We start from the raw sequence: 22539 nt of genomic DNA on the forward strand, positions 1-22539 counted from the left end.
CTGGAGCATCTGTCGTACGAGGACAAGCTGAAAGATCTGGGCCTGTTTAGCCTGGAAAAAAGAGAAGACTGAGGGGAGACCTCATCAATGTGTATAAATACCTGAGGGGAGGGTGTCCAGAGGATGGAACTGCTCTCTTTTCAGTTGTGCCCAGCGACAGGATGAGAGGCAACAGGCACAAACTGAAGTGCAGGAAGTGGTCATGGAATTGCAGTTCTCTGGGTTAACAAAATCCATTTTTCTCTGCTTTTTGCTTTTCTGCAGCCTTTTTCTCCTATCCTATTGACCATCTCCACTCAAATGAGGTAGTTCAGGTATTCCAGGTGCCTCAGCTGGCATCCTGCTCCCGTGCCCACTAACAAACAGCATGGGAGCTTAGCACTGAGGGATACTCATCTCTGAGCGCCGAGTACAACCGAGCGGGCTAACCGAGGCAGTTAGGAGCCACCTCACGACACACATTTACCGACCACCACATTTAAAAGCGGGTCTACTCCAAAAACATCCAACAAATCCCCCAGTGCTTCGGGCACGGCGCCACAGGTCCTCTCACGGACTCCCGAGAGCGACCCCCTCCCGGGCACCTCGGCGGGGACCCGAAGCGTCCGTCCGTCCGTCCGCCGGTCGGCGTGCGGCCTGGCCGCACCCCTCTCGTCGAGGACCCGCCGCCATCTCGCGGCCCCGCGGACGCCTCCCGCGTCCTCCCGCCCTCTTCCCGCGCCGGAGGCGGGTGCGAGGCTGATCCTCCCGCTCCGCCGGGCGGGCCTCCCGCCGCCCAAACTCCTCCCCGTAGAAGAAGAAAGTCACCAGGGGGTGGGGAGATGATGACAGGTCCGGGAAGCCGCCGTCGGCAGCGGCAGACAGCGGGTGCCAGCTGCCCGCCTGCTCCGGCCCCCGCGAAGCCGTCCCCGACGCCCCCACCATGAGCTCCCCGCAGCGCCCGCCGCTCGCCCACGTCTTCAGGGGGACCTTCGTGCACTCCCGGCTCTCCGTGCCCATGGAGATCCTGCATGGACACCTGCTGGGGGTGGACGACGGCGGCACGGTGAGGAGCGGACGGCGGCGGGACGTGGGGGGGAGATGCGGTGGGACGGGGGGAGACGTCCCGGGCTTCCCGGTGCCCCTCGGGCGCCGATGTCCCCCCCGCTTAGGCTCCGGCCGCGGTCCGGAGCCCGTGAGGGGGCCGCCAGGGGAAGCGCGCTCCGTCGAGGCAGCGCCGCGCTCCGAAGGGTCCCGGAGCCTCCCCGGGGAGCCCCGTCCCGTCCCCGCGGCGCGGAGAGGGCTCCTCGGCTCGGTTTTGGGGCGGTTGTGCCGGCGGCGAGTGCCGAAATAGCAGGAATGGCGGTGTCGTGCGTCGTGTCCCCCCCCGCCTCCCCCCCCCCCCAACCCACTCGTGCACATCCGAGCGAAGCTTTTTACTTCTCGTCACAGGAAAAAGAAGCAACAAAAACATGGCACGTACCCGTAGAAAGTTAGGAAAATGGTAAGGTTGGGAATGTTAATGGTAAGTTTAAGAACGAGCGTAACACTCGCAGGTAGCGCAGGATTGATCCCGGCAGGGAAGCTGCACCTTTCCCCTGACAGGGTCACCGGTGGCACCGGGTTTCACAGCGCACGCTGTCTGTGTGCACTGCTAATTTCTTCTAGGCTCAGCAGTGTACACAGCCACCCTGTGTCTAATAAAAAAAATCATTTTCTTTCCTCCTGGTGACTAAACTACTCTGTCAGGCTTTAGCAGCATTTGAAATACATGCAAAGCACACTCTGGGCTCTTACAGCTTGTTCTCACCATCCACGCGGGTCCTCGAGGGCCTCTTTCAAGACAGTCCTCTTATGGCTGCTCTTGGGCAGTCTGGCACAAGCAATAGCAAGGCTTCTGAGAAGCTGTATGTTGGCGTACAGGAGGTGAATAAAAACTTTTAAAGCTCTGTATTGGGTGGTGTCGACTAGAAGCAATAGACCTGAATGCGTAAAGAGTTTGATTTGTGTTACTCAGGTGCAGGAGGCAGAAACTCGTATCTTGTCTTGCTCTCTTTAATGGTAAGGTCTGCTAAAAAGTGACTCCTCCGTGTCCTTAGGAAATCAAGACCTTTAAGGGATTTTCTTGAAAAACAGACAACTTAGTAGGTTGTATCTAGTAATTTCTGCTCTCAGGCAGAGTCACTATCTCCCGTTCTCCTAGTGAACAAGGATTCGCCGGGTAGTGTTTTTCATGCATTAATTGGCACATTCCCACACAGTTGTTTAAAAAAAAAATCCAGAAAACATTGTTGTCCAAAAAGGAAATTTCCACCAGAATAGAGTAGCAGGGACTTTCATATTTTTATCTTTTTGAGAATTCCTGCCATTTTACTATTCCAGGATCAAATACAATGAGTTTTGGTACCCTCTAGCCTTTTTTTTTTCTTTTTTTCATAATTTTGCCTCATGCAGCACTTCCAATGGAATCACTGAAGAGGTGCTTCACAAAGAAGGATGTGATGGTTAGAATTTTTTTTTCCTTCATTGTCCAAACATATACCAATACTATTTCAGTGTTACTCCCAAATAATTAAACTTAACTATGCAGCTATCATTCTTTTGCCTCATGTTGCTGATTCCATCATGGAAAAATTGTGAACAATCTCAGAAGAGGTGAACAGACCAGCTTTTCACAGAATCATAGAGTCACGGAATCATCTAGGTTGGAAGAGACCTCCAAGATCACCTAGTCCAACCTCTGACCTAACAGCCAGGTGCTGTTCTTCAGTATGAGTCCCTGACTGTCCTCGAAGCAGCAGCAGCATACAGCTGGTGACACAGAAACACTGCCCAGGCCCCCGCAGCAAGTGGGGATAGTTCTCTGTTAAAGGCAGGAGATGAAGTGTCAGCTCTGCGTGCTTTGCCTGTAGATGAAAAAGGAACTTTAGCAAAGAAAACATTGCTGTCAAGTTTGAAGACCCAAGTTACCACAAGTTAACAAAATAAGCCTATGTTTAATTGAGTGGTTTGTAGGGTAGTGTGGTGCTGCTCTTGAAGAACTGCCAGTAGAAAGAATGATATTCCCCAAGGCCAAGAAAATAGAGTCAGCTGCAAAATTTGAGCTGTCATTGAAACATCGGTGTAAATAATGTAGTTGAGTAAAATATTAAGAAAATAGAACAAAGATAAAAGCTCCTGCTGAAGGCATGGAAAGAGCAAGAGTTGTGGAATGAGGCAGTGTTGTCAAGTATTGCCAAACAGGAGTGTTTAGCTTAAGCCAGCTGGGATAGCAAGTGGCATGTGTCTTAGATGTACAGGGGGGAAGGTATCAAATCAACATCAACCATTTGGGGTTCATTGCTTGGTCCTTCCCAGCAGTTTGGCCTATTTGCTCAGGAGCTGGGTCTAATAAGTGCTCCTGTCTCTCATCTAGCCTCCTGTTCCAGTTTTGAGAACTGGACAAACAATAGGCATCGCATCTCTAATTGTAAAACTGCTGAATATGGTAGCAACATTAAACAGTGCTGGCAGCAACTCACTGAGGCTGAAAATAGGACAGCATGATGGTCGGTGGCAGGAAAGAGATGTGTGTTAATGCTGGTAGCTAATCATTGTGGAGACAGGGAAGGATGAGAAGAATCATAGAATCGTAGAGTGAGAGAATGGCTTGGGTAGAAAGGGACCTTAAAGACCCAGTTCCAACGCCCCTGCATGGGCAGGACACCTCCCACTAGACCAGGTTGCCCAAAGCCCCATCCAACCTGAACATCTTGAACACCTCCAGGGATGGGGCATCCACAGCTTCTCTGGGCGGCCTGTGCCAGGGCCTCACCACCCTCACAGTGAAGAAGTTCCTCGTAATGTCTAATCTAAATCTTCCCTCATTTAGTTTAAGACCATTCTCCCTTGTCTTGTCCTTACCTACCTGAGTTAAGAGTACTTCTCCATCCTTTTTATAAGACACCTTTAAGTATTGAAAGGCCACAGTGAGGTCTGCCTGGAGCCTTCTTTTCTGCAGGCTGAACAACCCCAGCTCTCCCAGCCTTTCTTCACAGGAGAGGTGCTCCAGCCCTCTGAGCATCAAAGGATGTGACATGGGAGAGAAGAAAGAATTTGTTACTCATGTTCATCTATGAGTGTCACATAGTACCACATAGGCACTGCTGGATCAAAAAAAAAAAAAAAAAGCATATTTCTATGGGCAATATAATTTACTTTCCACTCTTATGTCAGCAGAGTTATTTGCACTGTGATGCTTGGAGGCAGTCAGTGTTTACTGTGTCAGGGTTAATATGTAGTTGGCTGGACCAGCTACGTGTTGATGGCAGTGCTTTAGACATCACTTGGAATAAAAAAAGGGGCTGAGCTAGGCACTAGGATAGTCACCACACAGCTCCTCATTTTTGGATCTTTTAGCCCCATCACATGGATGACACATCAGAACTGATTGAAGTGTTTGAGCACTGGTCCTAGCAGCTGTTGCTTTTTGTAGATAACAACTTTCTTAAAGAGCTTCATCACAAGCAGAAAGCCAGTCTTCTTACCTGTGCACTTCTCTGATTCAGTAGTGACTCTGGCACAGAGTTTCTTCTTGCCTTTTTAGTGTTAAGGTGCAGCACTAATTTAAAGGTTTGGTTCCCAGGGCACCTGGGCAGTTACCTGGAATGTACGAGCAAATACTCAGGAAAATGCCCAAACATGGGACCTCAAGGACTTTAAAGTGTTAGAAAGATCTCAAGAACAAAGGCCTCCTAAACGATTGGGGAATATCTCTTGGAAAACCAAGCAGTCCTTCTTGGAAATTTGTTTGAAAAGAATATACATGTGTTTCTGATTCATCTACAGCTGCATTTGGCAGTAATGGCCCAGGTGTCAAGGTTAGGTTTATTTCATGCATCCAGTTCCTTTGAAAAATATTTTCTTCACTCTTCCAAAATTTAAGTGTTTTATTTATCTGCACTCTAAAAGTATATAATAGTCACTTCTTTTCCATGGCAACACCCGTTTCCAGCATTTGCCATCTGGTATTGCATGTTTCTCTCTCTCTCTCTCCCCTTCTCCTTTTTTTTTTTCTTTTTTTTTCCTGGTTTAGCAGCTCTAACATTAGTCATTCTGCATTCATTTTGACTTCAGTGTCTGAGTGACATTTTCTTTATTGCTCATCAGAAATTTCAGCAGGTCTGTGTTCGAAGCCCCGTGCAGATAGACATCTAATTCAGCTGGCTGAAGGGCCTAAATATTCCTCTTTAGAAGGAGACAAACAGTGTTTTATGTGAAGTATTAATGGACTAAAATATTCCTGCAGTTATTTCTGATGGGATATTTATTGATATGTTATGATTTTAACAGCTTCTTTTCTGACTAAGAAGTGTAAAACATTTGCTTTTTACAAGGTAAATCAGAAAAGCCATATTTACACGTAAGAGACTAGGCAGCCTTGAACTTAGAAGAACAAGCTCTTATACCAAGGGAGTTAGAAGTCCATGAGTTGGTTTTAGGCAGAAATTATTGTTTGGCAAGAACTTGCGGGCTCAGAAAGCTCAGACTATACAGTCTTTGGTCAGGGGAGGTGTTGGGATCCTCAGTGTCATGGAAACCTGGAGCCTGCCTATAGCAGGCATTCCAGTGCCTGGAGTCCCTGCGCTTTGTTTCTTGAAAAGTTGTCAAGGCTAGTATTGTCAGACAAGAGAATTAGAAAGTTTAGAATTCAGCCTCCCAGAGTTATGTTGTAGATTAAAATCTGACAATGGGCAAAAAGTGTGCTAAATTTCTTAGTTGGCAGCAGAAACTCCCTGGCAGTGGAGCCGATGTCATCTAGGAGCCAAATGGGGCTGAATTAGGCTTTAGATTGTAGAGTTGTTTATTTTCTCTCTCTCTCTCTCTCTCTCTCTCTCTCTTTTTTTTTTTTTTTTTTGAGTAAATAAAGATCTTAGGCATGTTTTTAGTCTGTTCTGTAAAATTAAAAGATTATCTGCATTTTTTCCCTCAGTTTCTTTCACTTTCCTAGGCACTTAAAAATAATGACAATAAAACATTAAGGACATGAGCAGAAAGTTAGCAAATACTTAGCTCAGTCCAAGTCTGTCCTGGGTAAAGCAATTAATTTTACCCCTCTGCTCTTTAATACTCTAATCCCCTTCCAGAAAGGATGTCAGCTACTTCTACAAAGAGTGACTGTACTGCTAGCATCGTGGTAGGTTACTGGAGTGCCCATGGACACTGAAATCTGTGCAGTTCTGCTCATGTATTACTTTTGAGTGAATTAATTCTTTTCTTACAAGTTACAAATGGTGTGGTGCTATTCACTAGGTTGTGAGTAGGTATTTCAAAATCAAACCCAACAGTCAAGGAGAATAAGTATTTCAATGCAAACCTATGACTTTGTAGTAAGTGTGTAAAATCTGTTTTAAGATATGACTTCTGTTGCCTTCATGTAAAGTAGGATACATACTTAAGGTATATGACTATCTTTTCCTTTCTTTCAGATTGTGTTTTTGGAGCAAGCTGATCAGCAAGAGCAACTGGCTAAGAAGTGGGGCTTCAAAACGTCTGACATAAGAGAACTGAGTCATCAGTAAGTGTTTTGTTTAGATTAACTTCAGCAAATGCATTTTACTCTCTGAGCAAAGCAGCGCAGGTGTGAATAAGTTGAGGCAGGGAATACATTAAATCCCATCTTATGGGCAAAACTCCCTTTCAGTTCCGCAAGAGCTCTTAATCCAAGGGCTGCCTGCATTCTGGGTGAGGCCTGCAGTGCAAGCCATCTGTGTGCTTTTTGCATTCCTTGGTTTGGGACTGCAGCCATCACTGAATTCTGCTGGCTGACTTGTACTGCGCACACCAAAATGCTGTATTTAGTTTTCACGCATAACTTCTTCAGTTCATACAAAGTGTAAGACAACGATCTTCCTTGAGAAAATCATTTACCTAGATGGTCTTCTTTATTTTAGATTGCATATTCTTAGCAGCAGGCTGTGCCTGCTCGAAACTCTGGACTTAATAAATGTAGGTAGCCTTGACACTGCAGATATAAAACTAAAGTGCTTGGGCTTTGACACACTCCCTAATAAAAACTAATAAAATTAGAGTATTAAACCCTCTAAACACAGAGCCTTGTATTTCTAGCTGTATTTTCGGACGAGTGTTTCTTTTTTGTTCAGCCAACGAAATCCCCAGCCTTTTTAGTGAACTTATGGATTGTACCTACCATTCTTTACACACAGTAGTACAACTGTAAGCAATTTTTAGTTTAGAATCTAGAGTTGCAGCATAGTTTTAGTGTTCAGCTGTTAAAAAATCTGTATGCTTTGTTGGATCACTTATCGTACAGCATACATGAGTCATTAGATGTTTTTTTCACTTGAAATAGCCTGGGGAAAATGGAAGTTGCTGGGAGTAAGGATAAGATTGAGAAAGATCTTTCAGCATTTCTAGCATGCAGGAAAACAGAAAGAAGGGAAATTACAGAGACAAAATCGATGTTTTTATCAGTATCCAGGGAGAAGGGGGGAAGGCTGAGAGAAATTTGATCCTTTATGGAGTTTCAGCACAAAACAAAATAATTATAGCAACCTCATGGTGATGTTGATGTACTCACCCCTGTTATTATATGAGTACTGCATGGCAATGAATGATATTGCACTTTCATTGTAAAGACACCTTTCCTGTCAAGACACTGCACAGAGCTTTTTTTTTTTTTTTTCTTTTCTGTCCAGTATTTGTATATGCACTTGTAGACACGCTGTTCTTTCATTAAACCTTGAAATTCACTGAATGAGTAATATAGATAGATACATTTATACAGTAGTAGAAAACTGGGGTGCAGAAAGTTACAGTTTTGTATCTATAAACATCTCACATCTAGAGGCATTACAAATATATCTATGCTAGGGATCTAGAGTGAATCTTCTCTTGCTCAGGTGGATTCTTCTGTGGAATAACTTTAATTACAGTGAAATCAGTTTGGCTTTACTTACTGGTATTCAGTCTGGGTAAGTATTACAGACAATTGGATTCATCATGCTCTTACATTAGTTTCTAGCCACAGATTTTTTTCCTTGCAGGTACCTATGTAAGTCTGTATAAAAGTTAGACAACTAATTCATACAGTAAAGGAGTATGGGTAGGGGTGTAGTAGGAGTGCATATGCTGGTGCTGAAATAGTAAGGTTAATCTGTACTTGTCATTTACTCTGATGGCTTTTGCTCAAACATACTGTTTAATTAAAAACTACTTTTCTTGGAAAAAGTTTTGGATGTTTTGGACCGTTACCGTTTTCTTTTCTTTCCCTAGTGAATTCTTCATGCCAGGATTGGTTGACACACACATTCATGCTCCTCAGTATTCATTTGCTGGTACAAGAGTAGATCTACCTCTTTTGCAGTGGTTAACTACTTACACGTTCCCAACAGAAGCCAAATACAAAGACAGTGATTTTGCAGAAGAAGTGTACACTAGAGTTGTTGTAAGTATTGCAAATTTCATTTACCTGCTTGACAACATTACTATTTGTAAAATATACATAAATTTTCAGAAGGTCAGCAGAAATAGGAGAACGTGTCTTAATGTCATGAAAACCAGATAAAACTGACAACACATCCACTGTTCTGGTTGATAACCAAGATCATTGCCTGCTACTTACATTCTTGTTCTGTTGTTGCTGGTAAGACAGTTCATTTAATCATGTGATTGATTAACAACCATCTCATTAATCATCTTTTCTCATATCTGAGTACACTGACCAGCATTTAAGAGTACTTTCAGAGCTAGTGTTGCCAGTAGGTGCTGACAACCTCATTCAGAAATGATCAAACATTGTAAAAAACAAAACAAAACAAAGCCTTTCAGAGGTTATTTCCTTTTCTGCACAAAACTTCTGTATTATGAACATGTCTTCTGCAATGATTTTGTGAAGTAGGACACTTCTCACCAACAAAAAATCTGGGGTGTTTTGGAGCAATTGAGGGAGGTCCCTGTAGTAGGAATACCTTTCATTGCTGATAGAAGTCTGTTGATGGTATTGTGAATCAAAGAGAGAGCCTGTGTTTGAACTAGTCTGGTTTTGAGCAATATAAAGGCTTTGAGGTCAAATTCCACTTGAACAATAAACAGCAAGGTCACATTGCATAGTAGATTCTGTGCTATAACTGAAATGTATCTCTTAATACATAGACTGAAGTATTTTCTTAAGATTAAATGACCACTATAAACTGCTTTGCATTTGTCTAATACTGTAACAATGTGTTGTCAAAACAATAATGTAATGAATCTGTAATAAATAGTTACTGTCTTTGCAACGCAAATCTAAAAAAAAAAAGTCTTTCTGCCATCTAGCACAATCACAGCAGTAGGAGCAGCTTGGTCATAAAATGTAGTCACAAGCACACGCCTTCAAGCTACGTATAACGTAGAGGTGATCTCACCTTCATTTCAACATACTGTTACTGTCTCCAATGGTTCAGATGGGGTGAGATTAGCACAGATCAAGTGCTCAATTTGCAGCAAGTTTAATAACATTACCTGGAAAAGAATTGCCAGTGAAAATTCGAAGTTAGTTGGAGAAGCTTCAACACAATGGTTCAGCTCTCCCTGTAGGTATAAAACAGGACAAGATCACAAAAATGTTTTTCATAATGCTGCAGAATACCAGTAGCTCTGCAATGCTTCATGGCCAAATGTGTCAGAACAGAATCCAGCCATCCTGATAACTAGTATTTTCTGCATTGCTATTTGTTGTTCTCTTGTTGCTAAAACAGTCTTACTTATGGAACCAGTATGGAACCAATAGTTTCCTGTCCAAACTGGGAAGTATAAAATGGCTTGAATATAAGTATTCTGAGAGCCACCTTCTCAGTTTCACCAGTCTTAATCAAGTTGGAAGACAAAATTAATGTACTGCTTTGCAAGTAACTTGGACATAATTGCCGTAGCTCAGTAAAAACCTCTCTGAATCTTCAGCGGTGATCCAGGGAAAGGCATTTGAATGAGTGAAGATTTTTTTTTTCTATAAATCAGTGTCACAGCTTTATATTGAATATCTCTTGCAGAGCTCAGAGGGGCAAGAGGAGTGCAGAATGCAGTGGAGATGGAACAGTCAAAAGATGAAAGTCAAGGACATGGGAAAATAGAGAGACTAAAAATGGCTTGTTTAGCTTATAAAAGTGACAAATAAGGAGTAAAAATATACAAAAAATAACTGGCCTAGGTGAGATAGACCAAAATTTATATTATCTAATTGGTGATGTAGAAACAAGAAAATGGGTGCTAAATTTAAAAATGATAAGCAGAAATAGTCTTTTGTGCAATATGTAGTGTTCTTTCTCATGAGTCAAGGCCAAAAACGAGCTAACAGCGACTGAACAAATGAATGGGTTTGAAAAATATACTTGCTTGTTACAATTTAAGGATAGTCACATTTTTTTTTAAGGAGCACTTATCATGCTTTGGGTCTTATAATAACCTTCCACCGTTAGAAATGGGACTAAACTAGCAGGAAGCAGATATGTATCTATATTTTAGGAATTGTACTTAAAACATAGTGAAGTGTTTCAAGCCAATATCCTGTTTCCAGTAAACACTTTCCGTATTTGCTAAAACAAATGAATTAAGTGAAATTTGCCATATTGTATCTGGAACCACCTCTGGTCCCTCAAATTTTAGAAAAGCCAATTCTTCATGCTGATGTTTTTGGAAAAAAAATGGATTTCATTAAACAATTCTAGGAATAAAAACAAAACAAAACAAAACACACAGATTTGGGAGTTTTAAAAGCTAAAAAAAGGTGAAGGTAGTTTGTCTCAGCAGTGACATTATTTTTGTGACTCATTTTAGGCACACTTGAAGACATTTTTAAAGACTTTAATTCGAATATTTTATGAAAAAGACAGAGCTTAGCTTCATGTTTGTTAAATAATTTGCTGTAGCCATTCTTAAAAGTTGCATTGGATGTCTCACCTTCTATCCTGTTAAAAGAAATATATTCTCACATTACATTCTAGCCAGAATCCAGTTTAAGCCCTTCTGGTAGATAGGACGTCAGTGTAGTATGCATTAGTCCCAAGATCAAATGAAACTATAAATGATTTGATGACTTAGTGTAACTTTACATGACTCTTCATCTACTGGTATGTCCTCCAAAAGTAATACGAACAGGTAGAAATGCACCTGTTCCTTTCAAATTGTATAATTAGATAAATAATTAAATTACACTCTGAGCAGTGGTTCTCAGCTTCCTTCTATTCTGGAGTTTGTTACTTTGACCTCAGGGATAATGAAGAATTTGTGTACCCGAAAACTTGGTTATTTTTCCCAGCCACATGAGATGACCAAATAAAAAACACTACTTTCTCCCAAAAGTATTGCTTTACTAATGTTACTTACAGCGCTTCACTATGAAAACTGGAGAGCCTTTCCAAACTAGGAAATAATATATATGACTGGTTGTTTGTATTTCTAAGTAAAATTCAAGTTAGACATAAATAAGAATGTGATTTCTATTTTGAGTGAAGGAAATACAGACTGGTTTCTATGGGTTTATTAAACCATTGTTAAAAATCTGTATAGCCTTGGAAGAGAAATTTTTGTGTTTATTAACTTTCAGACTTTAAAAAGCTATTATGAAATTAAAAATCTGTATTTTACCTTCCAACTTCACTGTAACTCCCGTGGAATTTCACAATAACCAAATGTTCTTGCAGCTTGAAATCAGACAGCCTATTCTACATTTTGGCAGCTAGACTATATTTTTCCAAACTGTTGAAACTGATTTCTTTTTATAGAGACGAACTCTAAAGAATGGCACCACTACAGCTTGCTACTTTGCTTCAATTCACACAGATACTTCTCTTCTTCTGGCTGAAATTATAGGTAAGACGGTACGAGTGAGTTCTCAAGGATGTTGTGCAGACTGTTAGTTGAAGGAAACAGAGCTTGGGAGTTTTAGAGTAGCTAGGAATCTGTCTTTCAATTTTGTTAATTTGACTTTTTTTTTATTCATTTTCTCTGTCATACCACATCCCCCAAATCCTGCCTAGTTACCCTTTGCTTAACAATCTCTCCTCTACTGTTTACTCCCTCTGCCTCTGCTGGACTTCATTCCCAAATCAGCTGCGGTCTGAGCGTGAGTGAGGTCTGCTGGAGTTTTTCTTCAGGGCAGTCCTCCGCTATTTCTAGCCTTTTGCTGTTTGAGGATTAAAAGGCTGAATGGCAAGAGGTGCAGTCAGTGCTTTAACTTCCTGATACTCTGAAGTTTCAGTTGAAAATCAACATCAAAAATTTCCACACACCCTTTGAAACCAGAACAATGGGAGTTGCATCAGGATCTTATCCCTTCTTTCTTCTCACTGTTGCAAATCCCTGTCATTTCTTCTCAAGTTTTGTGTTTCTTGCAAGAATTCTCAAAGCTCAGCTCCCATAGGAGAGTGAAACAATAAGAGTCAGCTTCTACCAAAAATTTCATAGTCTTTCTGATTTTGTAGGAAACCCTGGAACTTTGAAATCAGTGTATTCAACATCTCAGATGTTAAATAATGGGCAAAAAGATTTAGGAACACATTTACAAGCTTAGAATTTAATGTTACATGCATTTTTGTTGTGTTACACCTAAGTTCTGAGTCATAGCATTGATAAATCTCAATAAGCCAGAAGTGGCTCTAGCTGGAAATGGGAGTCATTTTAGGACCCTCATTACCTTCTTTTAAGGAAACAGGGTTTGCTGAGATCTTCATGCATTTTCTTAGCTCAGAGTGACCACCTACTGCAGCTACTGTGATTTGATGCATGTGTTTCTCCCTGCTGGGGGACATTTCTCATCCTCTGCTTCACAGTGCTCATCTTCATTCACTACCATTATGAATTCTGGTTGTGGCTAAACTACTGGTAATTCAGTCCTCAATTATAACACAAAATTGGATACTAATGTGGAAGAGGAGAACTCTTACTTAAATGCGGTTTTTCTCTTTCCTTTTTGGCTTTAAAGATCACAAGTATGTCCCCGACTTAAAAACAAGAAAACAACATAAATTCTGTTCATCCTAAATGAAACTGGATGACGTGGAATTTACTATTTTCTTTTCAATTCAGGTTTTGCTAGCAGTTTTGGTAAAGAACAAGTGATTTTGAGTTTTATTTTCTTATGCATCTCAACAGATAAATTTGGACAACGAGCATTTGTTGGCAAAGTCTGTATGGATATAAATGACACTGTACCACACTACAAAGAGACTACAGCTGATTCTGTTCAAGAGACAGAAAGGTAAGATGAAGGAATGCAAGACACGGACTCCTGATGGCTCTGGAACAGGAGACATTTATTGCCATTTTTCGCCACTACATATACTTTCCCCGTAGCCCCATGCGCTGTCCACGCGCCCAAATCTGTCATTCAGTTGGTTAGAGACCCTCAGACACGCGCCTCGAGCCAGCCAGCAATTGGCCACTGCCCAAAACTCATCTTTAACACTGTAGCCAATTTACTTTATCTCAACCTTGCTCAGGTTTTTGTTTCTACCTCTTGTTTCCTCATTATCTCTAATTCAGGGACGTGTGAAACAGCGCAAAGCTACCTGAGAATTCCTTTCCCACAGTAAGACTATTAAATTGTTGGCACAACCTTTAGAAATAAGACTTTAATACATCTGAAAAGTGAGGGTGAAGCTGTGATCAAGAATTTACAGGTGTAGGAAATGTTCTTTTCTTCTTACAGTATTATTTTCTACAGTTCTGGCAATTCATGCGTACCCAGCTGCTGCACAGCATGTGCAGTTTCACTGTGGCTTTGCCTAAGGAAGGGAGAAGCTGCAGCATCATGTTTTGGAGAAGGCATGTATGTTATGGTCTGGCTTCTACTTCCTCTTTTCCCTTCACAGCTCTGTGTGTAGAGGTTACATGACCTGACAGGGGTGGAGAGGTAGAAAATCAGTTCCTTTGCCCCCATTAACTTCTGAGCTATCGCCTCTCCCCATTTAGGATAAAGCTTTATTTCAGTGGTAGGAATCGGCTTTCATATACCCACTTCTAAATATGCTCTGGTTCTCTTCTTCCCCAGTATAACACCAGTAAAACTACTCTAACTTGAAACTGAGTGAATGAGGAAGAATCAAGTGAAGATAATGTGCATTCTGGATTTGTTGTATGTTGGAGGAGAATCCAGGGCTGAAGCATGGGAGCCAGCTGTCTCAGGCTTCCCCTGTCTTCTGTGTCCATCTTCTGAAGATGCTTAGGCAGATGTAGGACTTTGCTCATGGGACTATTTATACAGATGTGTAAATGTTTCAAATATGCTGAAAGAGTAAATACCTAACAGTATTGTAAACTTCTTAAAGCACTTGAGTGAAATTGCCATCTTATTTTTGCAAGTCGTGCTGGAACAATGCTGTTAAAAGTTAGAAACAGTCATGGGTTTCAAATAGTGTTTATATTTAGAGACATTTTGAAACATATAGTATTAGTCACTTGCACTGTACTAACATTGGCTTTTGTTTAGCTAAATCCCTGGTTTTCATAATACAGTGAATCCCATTGAATGGACCTGAGAGTGGTAGCGCTTCCAGTTCTGCCATTCTTTAAAGCTTCAGAATGATCTAAATAGCTTTCCTTCAATTCCCATCTTGTGCCTCTACTCCCTTCCCATGCAATTATATTAATAACAAATGTTCCTCAGCTTTGGATGAGAGTGTGCCACAGGTACTCGACAGCTGTCTAGAGAAGAGATCTGTGCTTGTCAGCATAGATCAGGAGTACTCACCTCATAGGCCTGAACCTCCTCACCAGTACAATTTCAGAGGATGAAAAAACTCTCCCTTTAAGAGGGTGACCTTTTTATTAAAAAAAAAAAAAAGAGAGAAAAAGAGAAATGTGATCTGTCACACTGTCAGAAATTTTACTACACTGATTTCAATTCTTTGCAGTTAACCTGCAGAAATGTTTGTACTGTAGGCACAGAGATAATATTCAGTTCAAAGTGTTTTGTTTCAATCTGCTCTTCTCCTGTGAACAGAATTGAATAAAAACTTCATGAAATGAAAAGCAGAATATGTTATATGCCACTAGCAGTCATCTGGAAGTGGAACACCCATGTTCAGACCTGTTCTGAAGAGGAAGGTGGTTGTTTGAACCTGAGCTTACTTCCTTATAGAGAAGTACATAAATCAGCAAAGCATAGGTTATTTAAAGCTAGGTCTTTCAGTTTTAAAACCATGCTGATTCTCTGTAATGCACGTGAAAAAGTATGAAAACAGCCATCCTGAGGTTTTGTATTATCTCTTGAGAATGGTATTTCTGTTACAATTTCTGATCTGGTGAATATTTGTTATATCTGGTGAATCAGTAAGAGGAGAGATGGACAGACAAAAACCTAATTCACCTTGCAAAGCTTAGCAACGGTGTGTTAAAACTCCTTTGTTCATAGCAGAAATTTAGCTTACGTCTCTCACTTTCAACCGGTGATCTGGCACTAGCCACAGTGTTGTGAATCTGGCCTCCAGCATTTATTTTCTTTTCTACCTAAAGATATTTGACAGACTTGATCCAATGTTTATTGTGACTAAAACTATGGAGTTTTTGGACTATAAACTATGACATAAAAATTCGGAGACCTGATCAAAATGTCTTGTAATGGCTTTTTGAAATTCTTTGTATACGTTGTGCATACAAGTATTTAGGGTATTTCTTCTCTTCAAAGTAAGAGGAAGCTTTATTTGCTCCATATTGCTCCACAAACAGTAACAACTGTCCATATTGGCTACTGGGGTCTTTTCATAGAGTTCTCTGAGGTAGCTTCTTTTATTTCATGAGGTAAATCTACAGTGTGTTTTCTGTAAGGTTGATAGTTTATACACTAACATTAATATAAACATCTCTAGAAAATTAAGGGGCCTTTAAGTGCACGAGGACATCCGTAACTACTGTAAGCAATGTACGAAATATGGCGGCATCTTTTAAAAGTGGGATTTTAAAATCATAATATGTTTAATGCTGTGATGTAAAATCATGGGCAGATAAGAGTGGGTCTTTTTTGTTTGTTTGTTTGTTTTTCTGAAGTTGCAACAGTAGGATATAATTATGTTTTCAATTAGTTTAATGTAACATGTACTTGGTTTCCAGTGAGAACACAAAGTAATTACCATGTGTCTAAAGTTAATTATTGCAAATGAAAAAGATTCTGCATATGCAAGGTCAAATTCCCAACTAGCATAATTTCTTGTAACTGTCCTGGCTTGATTGTGTTGCATCTTTTTATTTCATCTGAGAATGTGGCACAACTTCCTGTAAAAAGTTAATAGATGCCTAAAATGCTTAACAGAACATTTAAGTAAATATTTTCTCTATTTTTCATAATTTATAACACAGATCACAGGTGACAAATTTATAACAGATTTTTCTCTATACTTTTTCAGGTTTGTTAGAAAGCTAACGGAAAGGCAAGTAAGTAGAATTCTCCTTTCTGTTCATTTCTGTATACAGAAAATGTTGTGTGAATACATTAAATAGTTAATCTCTTTGACAAATTCTGCTGACTTAGTGACAAGTCAATAAATATAGATCTTCCTGTATAGCAGACAGAAATCATCAGTCTGCAAAGTGTTCTTCTAGTTGTGTTGCTGTGAAATTGACTTCTAGCAGCACAAATTCAGATTTGTGTGGTCAGAACACAGCAGAATAATGTTCTGTGAACATTCTTTATTCACTTAAGTGTTCAGCTTCCTGCAGAGGACAATTTTCTGTTAAAGATGGATGGAAGTCAGTCCATCACTCTATGGTATATAAATAGACAAATGAAAGAAGTTTTCACCAACACAAATCGGTGTCTTTACAGCAGTTACTAATCCATTACTGCATTAGTGCTTTGGGTCACCGCATGTCTTCCAGTGTATTTCTAAAGAAATTCTGTAGGTACAGGTTGACACTCCAATATTAAAAGCAGGGATATTATTTTTCTTGTCAGCCCTTTCATTTTGATGGCTTAATTTGTTAACGTTTATAGCTCAAAGCATTCAAGAGTAGATGCCTAGAGTTTAGTGCCTAAATCATATGTATTGGTAGAGTAAGTATACTAAGTAAGTATACTTCAGAAGTATATACTTCTAAGTATACTAAGTAAGTATACTTCAGAAGTCCTGAGCTGCTTGTGTCTGGGAGATGTTAAAAGAAACTGCAAGCCAAGATATCACATAATTTCTCCTAGTGGTTCCATGTGCACAAAGAAAGGTAGGTATTCCCTGTATCTGAAGGCAGAGTTGTAAAGCCATTGTCTAACTCCTAATGAAAAATTTAATCCAGAAGTGCAAAGTAAACACCTGTAGCTCTAGTCCAGGTATCCACTGTTTCCTACTGCACAGCATATCTGGTGTTACCAATAATCTTCCTGTCTGTTGAGTATAGAGACAGTAGAGTATAGGGACAGTTTGCTCCGCTCCATCATGAGCAGAGAAGATCAAAGATGAAAAAGGTTTTGGCTTTACACATCTCTGCAGATTTGCATCACTACCTCTTTGATGCTCACAGAAGCATGAATCAAAAAGAAGTCTGATTATCTCTTATAATTCATACGTGACTGTGAGCAAATGTGAAGAAGCATCCAGTGCTTCTGCTGAGGTCTGGTAAAATCTCAGAGACTTGAGGAAAGAGTTCTAATGAAATGAACTTCACTGAGTTTCGTTAAATCGGTTTTCAGGGGAACTTCTGTGATGAAGTTTCAGGATTCTCTTACTTTGAGGAGGATGTTTCTGATAAAGATAAGAAAATGACTGCAAGCTTTATTCACATTGGCAAGGATGAAGAAAGGAATAAGCAACAGAGCTAACATCTAATTGTGTAAATGATTGTCTTAATTATGGTTACTGATACATATGTGGAATCACAAACATGTCTTCCTAATATTTTCAGTATCCAAGGGTACAACCTATAGTAACTCCCCGCTTTGGCCCTTCTTGCACAGAAGATTTGCTGCGTTCACTTGGTGATCTAGCACAAGCTCATGACCTACATGTGCAGGTAAATTCTGAGAGCATTGTTTACAACTTAAATATTATGGATAGGAAGCATAAAGATCAAGCAGTTTTCACAGTTTACACAAAGCACTTAAACCACATTCTTAACTTGGAACCTGTCTTTTAAATTCCACTTAAATTATTAGTGGTACTCTACAAGAGCACTATGACCTGCACAGCAAATGAGAAAGCTCATAGCTTGAAGGATGCACAACTCATCAAGCCCCAGTGCATGGTTACTAGGAAACTGACACCAAGTATTGTAAGTTAGAGCAACCCTTGGGTTGATAAAGGTTGCTGTCCCTTGTCCAAGGTTGTTATGTCTGCCTGTCAGCCATCTGCTGCTTCTGTACAGGGCAGATTTCAGAAGAGAAAAGAATTGCTCATCTTTCTGTCTCAATTACTCATATTTCTATCTGATTTAACATTGTTAACATTGTTGTAAAATTTCCTGTACAATAAGGTTTCTGCATTTAAATAAGGCATATTTTGAAGCTTATAGGTGTGTTGAATCTTTGAGATTTTTCTTTTTTGGTTAAACATTCCTAGTATATATGGTTTTAAAGCTACACTACATGAGGACTGTTTGTCATTACAAGCTAAGCATTTGAAAATACAGGAAGTACATGCTTCAGCCTCCACACAGGAGGAACCAGGTTTGTGTCTGAGACCAGAAATTAATCAGCCCGTATGAAGTTACGCGAAGCAGTTACCCTATATGTTACCCCGATCCCAGGGTCCACACTGTGGTAGGGTTTTATCTTTCTTTCACCTCATGGTCATATCTATCATTTTATTTATTACTTTAACATTTGCCAAATACCAATTTGGTTGTTAAGTCACCACAGTACTGGGACGGACTATCCAGGTGTGCCTCCTCAGATCAAGTTTAAAGGAAGAAATTGAACTATTGTTTTGGATCACAGGGATCTCTCCAATGAAAATAGAAACCCAAGGACAAGATCTAGCTATATGCCTTAGAAAGACTATTTTCTATCATTATGTGCTTAGCACCATCAGGTTGCTCAGAAGTTTGAAATGCTATAACGCTATTTAAAGAACTCATCGCTATTTATTTTCTCATTGCAGAGTCACATAAGTGAGACTGAAGAAGAAGTCAAACTTGTGGAGAACATGTTTCCTTCCTATCAGAGTTACACTGAATTGTATGATAAAAACAAGCTGCTTACCGGCAAGGTAGCTGCATATCAACTTCCATAGCATAGCATAGACTTATTCATGTATAGAATATTCTGGTTAGTTGTAGTTACCTGAAAAGTTTGTACTGTTTTGTCAAGGTCAGTGGCATCTGGGAGAGAGTAAATTGTTTCTATGTTCTTTGTTGCACAGGTTTTGGTGAAGTGACTGAAACTTTAGACAAGCCTATACTTTACACAGGCATTTTAGGGGAGATGAGCATTAAAAGTATTTTATGCTCCCTGAGCCTGTTTTTAAGGGTCCAGACAGGGCTGGGAACAGTAGGATTGGAAGGAGGCTAGATAAAGCTGGTAATGTAGGAGCTGGTAATTCTTGGGCAGTAGCCAGTTATCCTCATATTACAGTGTTCTTGCACACTGCTTTTTCCTGTGCATTTTTTCTTCTATGGATTTACAGTAGGACCAACTTCAAATTTTTTAATTTTTTTTTTTAATGGAAAAGTAGCTTGTCCTGTTGTGCTCTGTGTGTGAACCTCACATACACACAGGTATACTCTACTGTTCCTACTAACCCAAAGCATTCTCAGCTGATTTTACCAAATATTGACAGGCATAGTGGCCTGAAAATTTGAAATTAATTAAAGTTTTAAACTGGTTAGGTAAAAGCAAGCAGATTTGATAACTGCTCACAGGAAGTACAGGTTGGAGGGTCAGTCACACCTTCTTAGACATCAGAGTACCCATGCAAGAACAAATATAAACAGCCTAACTACAGCCAAAATGCTTAAACACAAGTCAAACAGATTTAAAATTTTACGATGGAATTTTCAAAGGCACAAAGGACAGCTGCAAACTTCATAGGAATTAATTAGTGAACTTCCTTTTCTGTCTTTGAAAATTCTCCCCGCTAAATTATTTATTTACAGTCCATTTTACGTGAGAAATCAGTACAAACTACGTAAGTATGTACCCAATATTAACTTTTGTTCTTGCATAGTACTATGAACATTTCTTTTTGCGTCAGCATGCTAGAGATAATACTAGCACTGTAAAAATATGGGTCTCAGTTCTGTCAGTTCATATCAAATCTAGTGGAAAACTTTAGAGAGAAAACGGGAAACACGCTAAGTACATATGTCTTCCATTGTATCTGTTACACTCTTGGCCCCAATACTTAATCTCTGTGGTAGCTATGAAATACACATCATAAGGTTACTACAGTACTATGCGAGATAGGCAGTTCTTGCTTTTGTTTCTTGCAGCTAGCTCATAAGTGACAACCACAACCACCACAAGATACCACAGCACCCTATCTTTTCATATAAGTAAATGAAAATAGGCAGAGGGAGTGATATCTCAGGCTTATTGAAGTTAATGAGAGTTCCTCCCTTCTTGATTTCAAAAGCTTCATTCAAGAATTGCATGCCTTTACCCTTGATGGTAACAGGTGCTCTTTAAAAAAAAAAAAAGTCTGTTAAAAGCAGTGCAGCAAAAAATTTACAGGTACTGAAGGAAATGCTATTTTTTCTAAAATTGTTGGTTTTGTTTTTCTTTAGACAGTGATGGCTCATGGCTGTTATCTTTCTGACGAAGAACTGGAACTTTTTAATCTTCGTGGATCTGCAGTTGCACATTGCCCCAGTTCTAATTTTTCGTAAGTCAATAAAACAAGTTAATGGTGTACAACTGGAAAGAGCTGTTTTTCACATAGTATGAAGATACTATAGAATCATAAAATGGCTCAGGTTTTAAGGGACCTCAGAGATCATTTACTTCCAACCCCCTTGCCATAGGCAGGGACGCTACCCACTAGATCAGGTTGCCCAGGGCCTCATCCAACCTGGTCCTGAATACCTCCAGTAATGGCTCATCCACAGCCTCTCTGGGCAACCTGTTCCAGTGCCTCACTAGTCCAGCCTACAGTAAGAAGGCTGCATATATCATATTCCATTTCACCAGAAGTGACACACTGGATCAAGCATGACTGTTCGTGTTTCACTTCTGTGTGGTATGCTCCGGACTGACATTATTTTTGAGTATAATCACATATATACAAATATTTCTTTTTTTAAACTTAATTTCTTAGGAGTGTCCTATCAATGGCGGATTTAGGCCAACTTCCTTCTCCCCCAGAGTACATATATGTTACTGGGAAATGGGAAAGGGTGAAATTAACATTAGCAGAAGTTATATACTATACAGTATCCTGTCAGGGTACTACATATTAACAGTCATTTTGCCTATAACATAATCAGTAGCTTGTTTGCAATGGCTTACTGGAGCTTGCAAAATGATCTCCCATCTCCTGGGAGTACACTTTACATCATACTTGGATTTTTTTGACAAACATACTAAGAGCTTATTTTCAAAAGATAACTCTGAAACTGTTTTATTAGAAAACTAAAAGTTTTCATTAGGAAAAGTTGTTTTTACTTTTAGTGATTAAAACCCATCATCCAGATTTATGAATGTAAATGGTCCATTCCTGTTCAATAAACATGATCTATTACATGTAGTCTGAGAACCCTTGTCATGAAATTGCCCAAAGTCCTCCGTTTACTGAACTGCAGGAATCAATTTTCCTCTCTGTATATTATAGAAGACATCTCTTTTTCCAATCCAGGTTGAGCAGTGGCATCTTAAATGTGCAAAAGGTTCTCAAACACAACGTGAAGCTTGGCCTCGGCACAGGTTGGTAGCTTTTGTAGAAAAGGGTCTATTTTAGAAATTGCTGGAAGATACAAAAACATACCCTCATGTTTGTATTGAAAAGTCCATCATGCCTCCAATTTGTGGCCTGTTTTTTGTTTGTTTGTTTGTTTGTTTTTTTCACTGTTTAATATGTAGAGGTGGTCAAAAGATGTTTGAGAAGTTTTGTTCCTGCCTTAACAGTAAACTGCCTCAACAACAACTTTTCCAGATTAATTTTCTGTTCCGCATTGTATTTTATTTACCTGACCTTGTAGAACCCATGTCAGGAATCACCCATTCAAAGACAATGCTTAGCAGTAAAACTTTTCATGTTTACTACCTCTTGCACTTTGTAACGCTTAAATCAAACTCATAATAATTTAATCCAGAGATATTCCCAAAGTTTGTTTCTAAGATTCTTATCCCTTCTAGATGTTGCCGGGGGATATTCAGCTTCTATGCTTGATGCTATCAGGAAAACAATGATGGCATCTACCACCCTTCAAATTAATAAAGTGAATGAAAGAGGACTAACTCTTAAAGAAGTTTTTCGACTTGCAACTTTAGGAGGAAGCCAAGGTAAGAAGAAATTTATTTATAATATATAGAGAGAACGTCCGCTTTTTTTTGATATTATGTCTCCCTGTCTATAAAAGATGGCTGAACTTAAAGATTTTCTGATTCCAGAGTGAAGTCTAAAATTATATTTGCTTGGCATAGATTTCTTTCACTCTCTCATAACA

General features: G+C 39.8%; 1 protein-coding gene across 1 annotated transcript in view; it reads left to right on the forward strand.

Moving 5' to 3' along the window:
• The first annotated feature begins 801 nt into the window (after positions 1 to 801).
• GDA (guanine deaminase) overlaps positions 802 to 22539 on the forward strand; it is a 33316-nt gene continuing 11578 nt past the window's right edge. The window contains exons 1-11 of the mRNA XM_048049683.2: positions 802 to 1045; positions 6447 to 6535; positions 8254 to 8425; positions 11739 to 11826; positions 13108 to 13213; positions 16356 to 16383; positions 17845 to 17952; positions 19038 to 19145; positions 20662 to 20759; positions 21729 to 21796; positions 22229 to 22375. Of these exons, the coding sequence (XP_047905640.1) occupies positions 923 to 1045; positions 6447 to 6535; positions 8254 to 8425; positions 11739 to 11826; positions 13108 to 13213; positions 16356 to 16383; positions 17845 to 17952; positions 19038 to 19145; positions 20662 to 20759; positions 21729 to 21796; positions 22229 to 22375 (1135 nt within the window). The 5' untranslated portion in view covers positions 802 to 922. The remainder of the gene's footprint in view (positions 1046 to 6446; positions 6536 to 8253; positions 8426 to 11738; positions 11827 to 13107; positions 13214 to 16355; positions 16384 to 17844; positions 17953 to 19037; positions 19146 to 20661; positions 20760 to 21728; positions 21797 to 22228; positions 22376 to 22539) is intronic.

Source organism: Anser cygnoides, chromosome Z (assembly GCF_040182565.1).
Source record: "Anser cygnoides isolate HZ-2024a breed goose chromosome Z, Taihu_goose_T2T_genome, whole genome shotgun sequence".
NCBI classification, from domain to species: domain Eukaryota; kingdom Metazoa; phylum Chordata; class Aves; order Anseriformes; family Anatidae; genus Anser; species Anser cygnoides.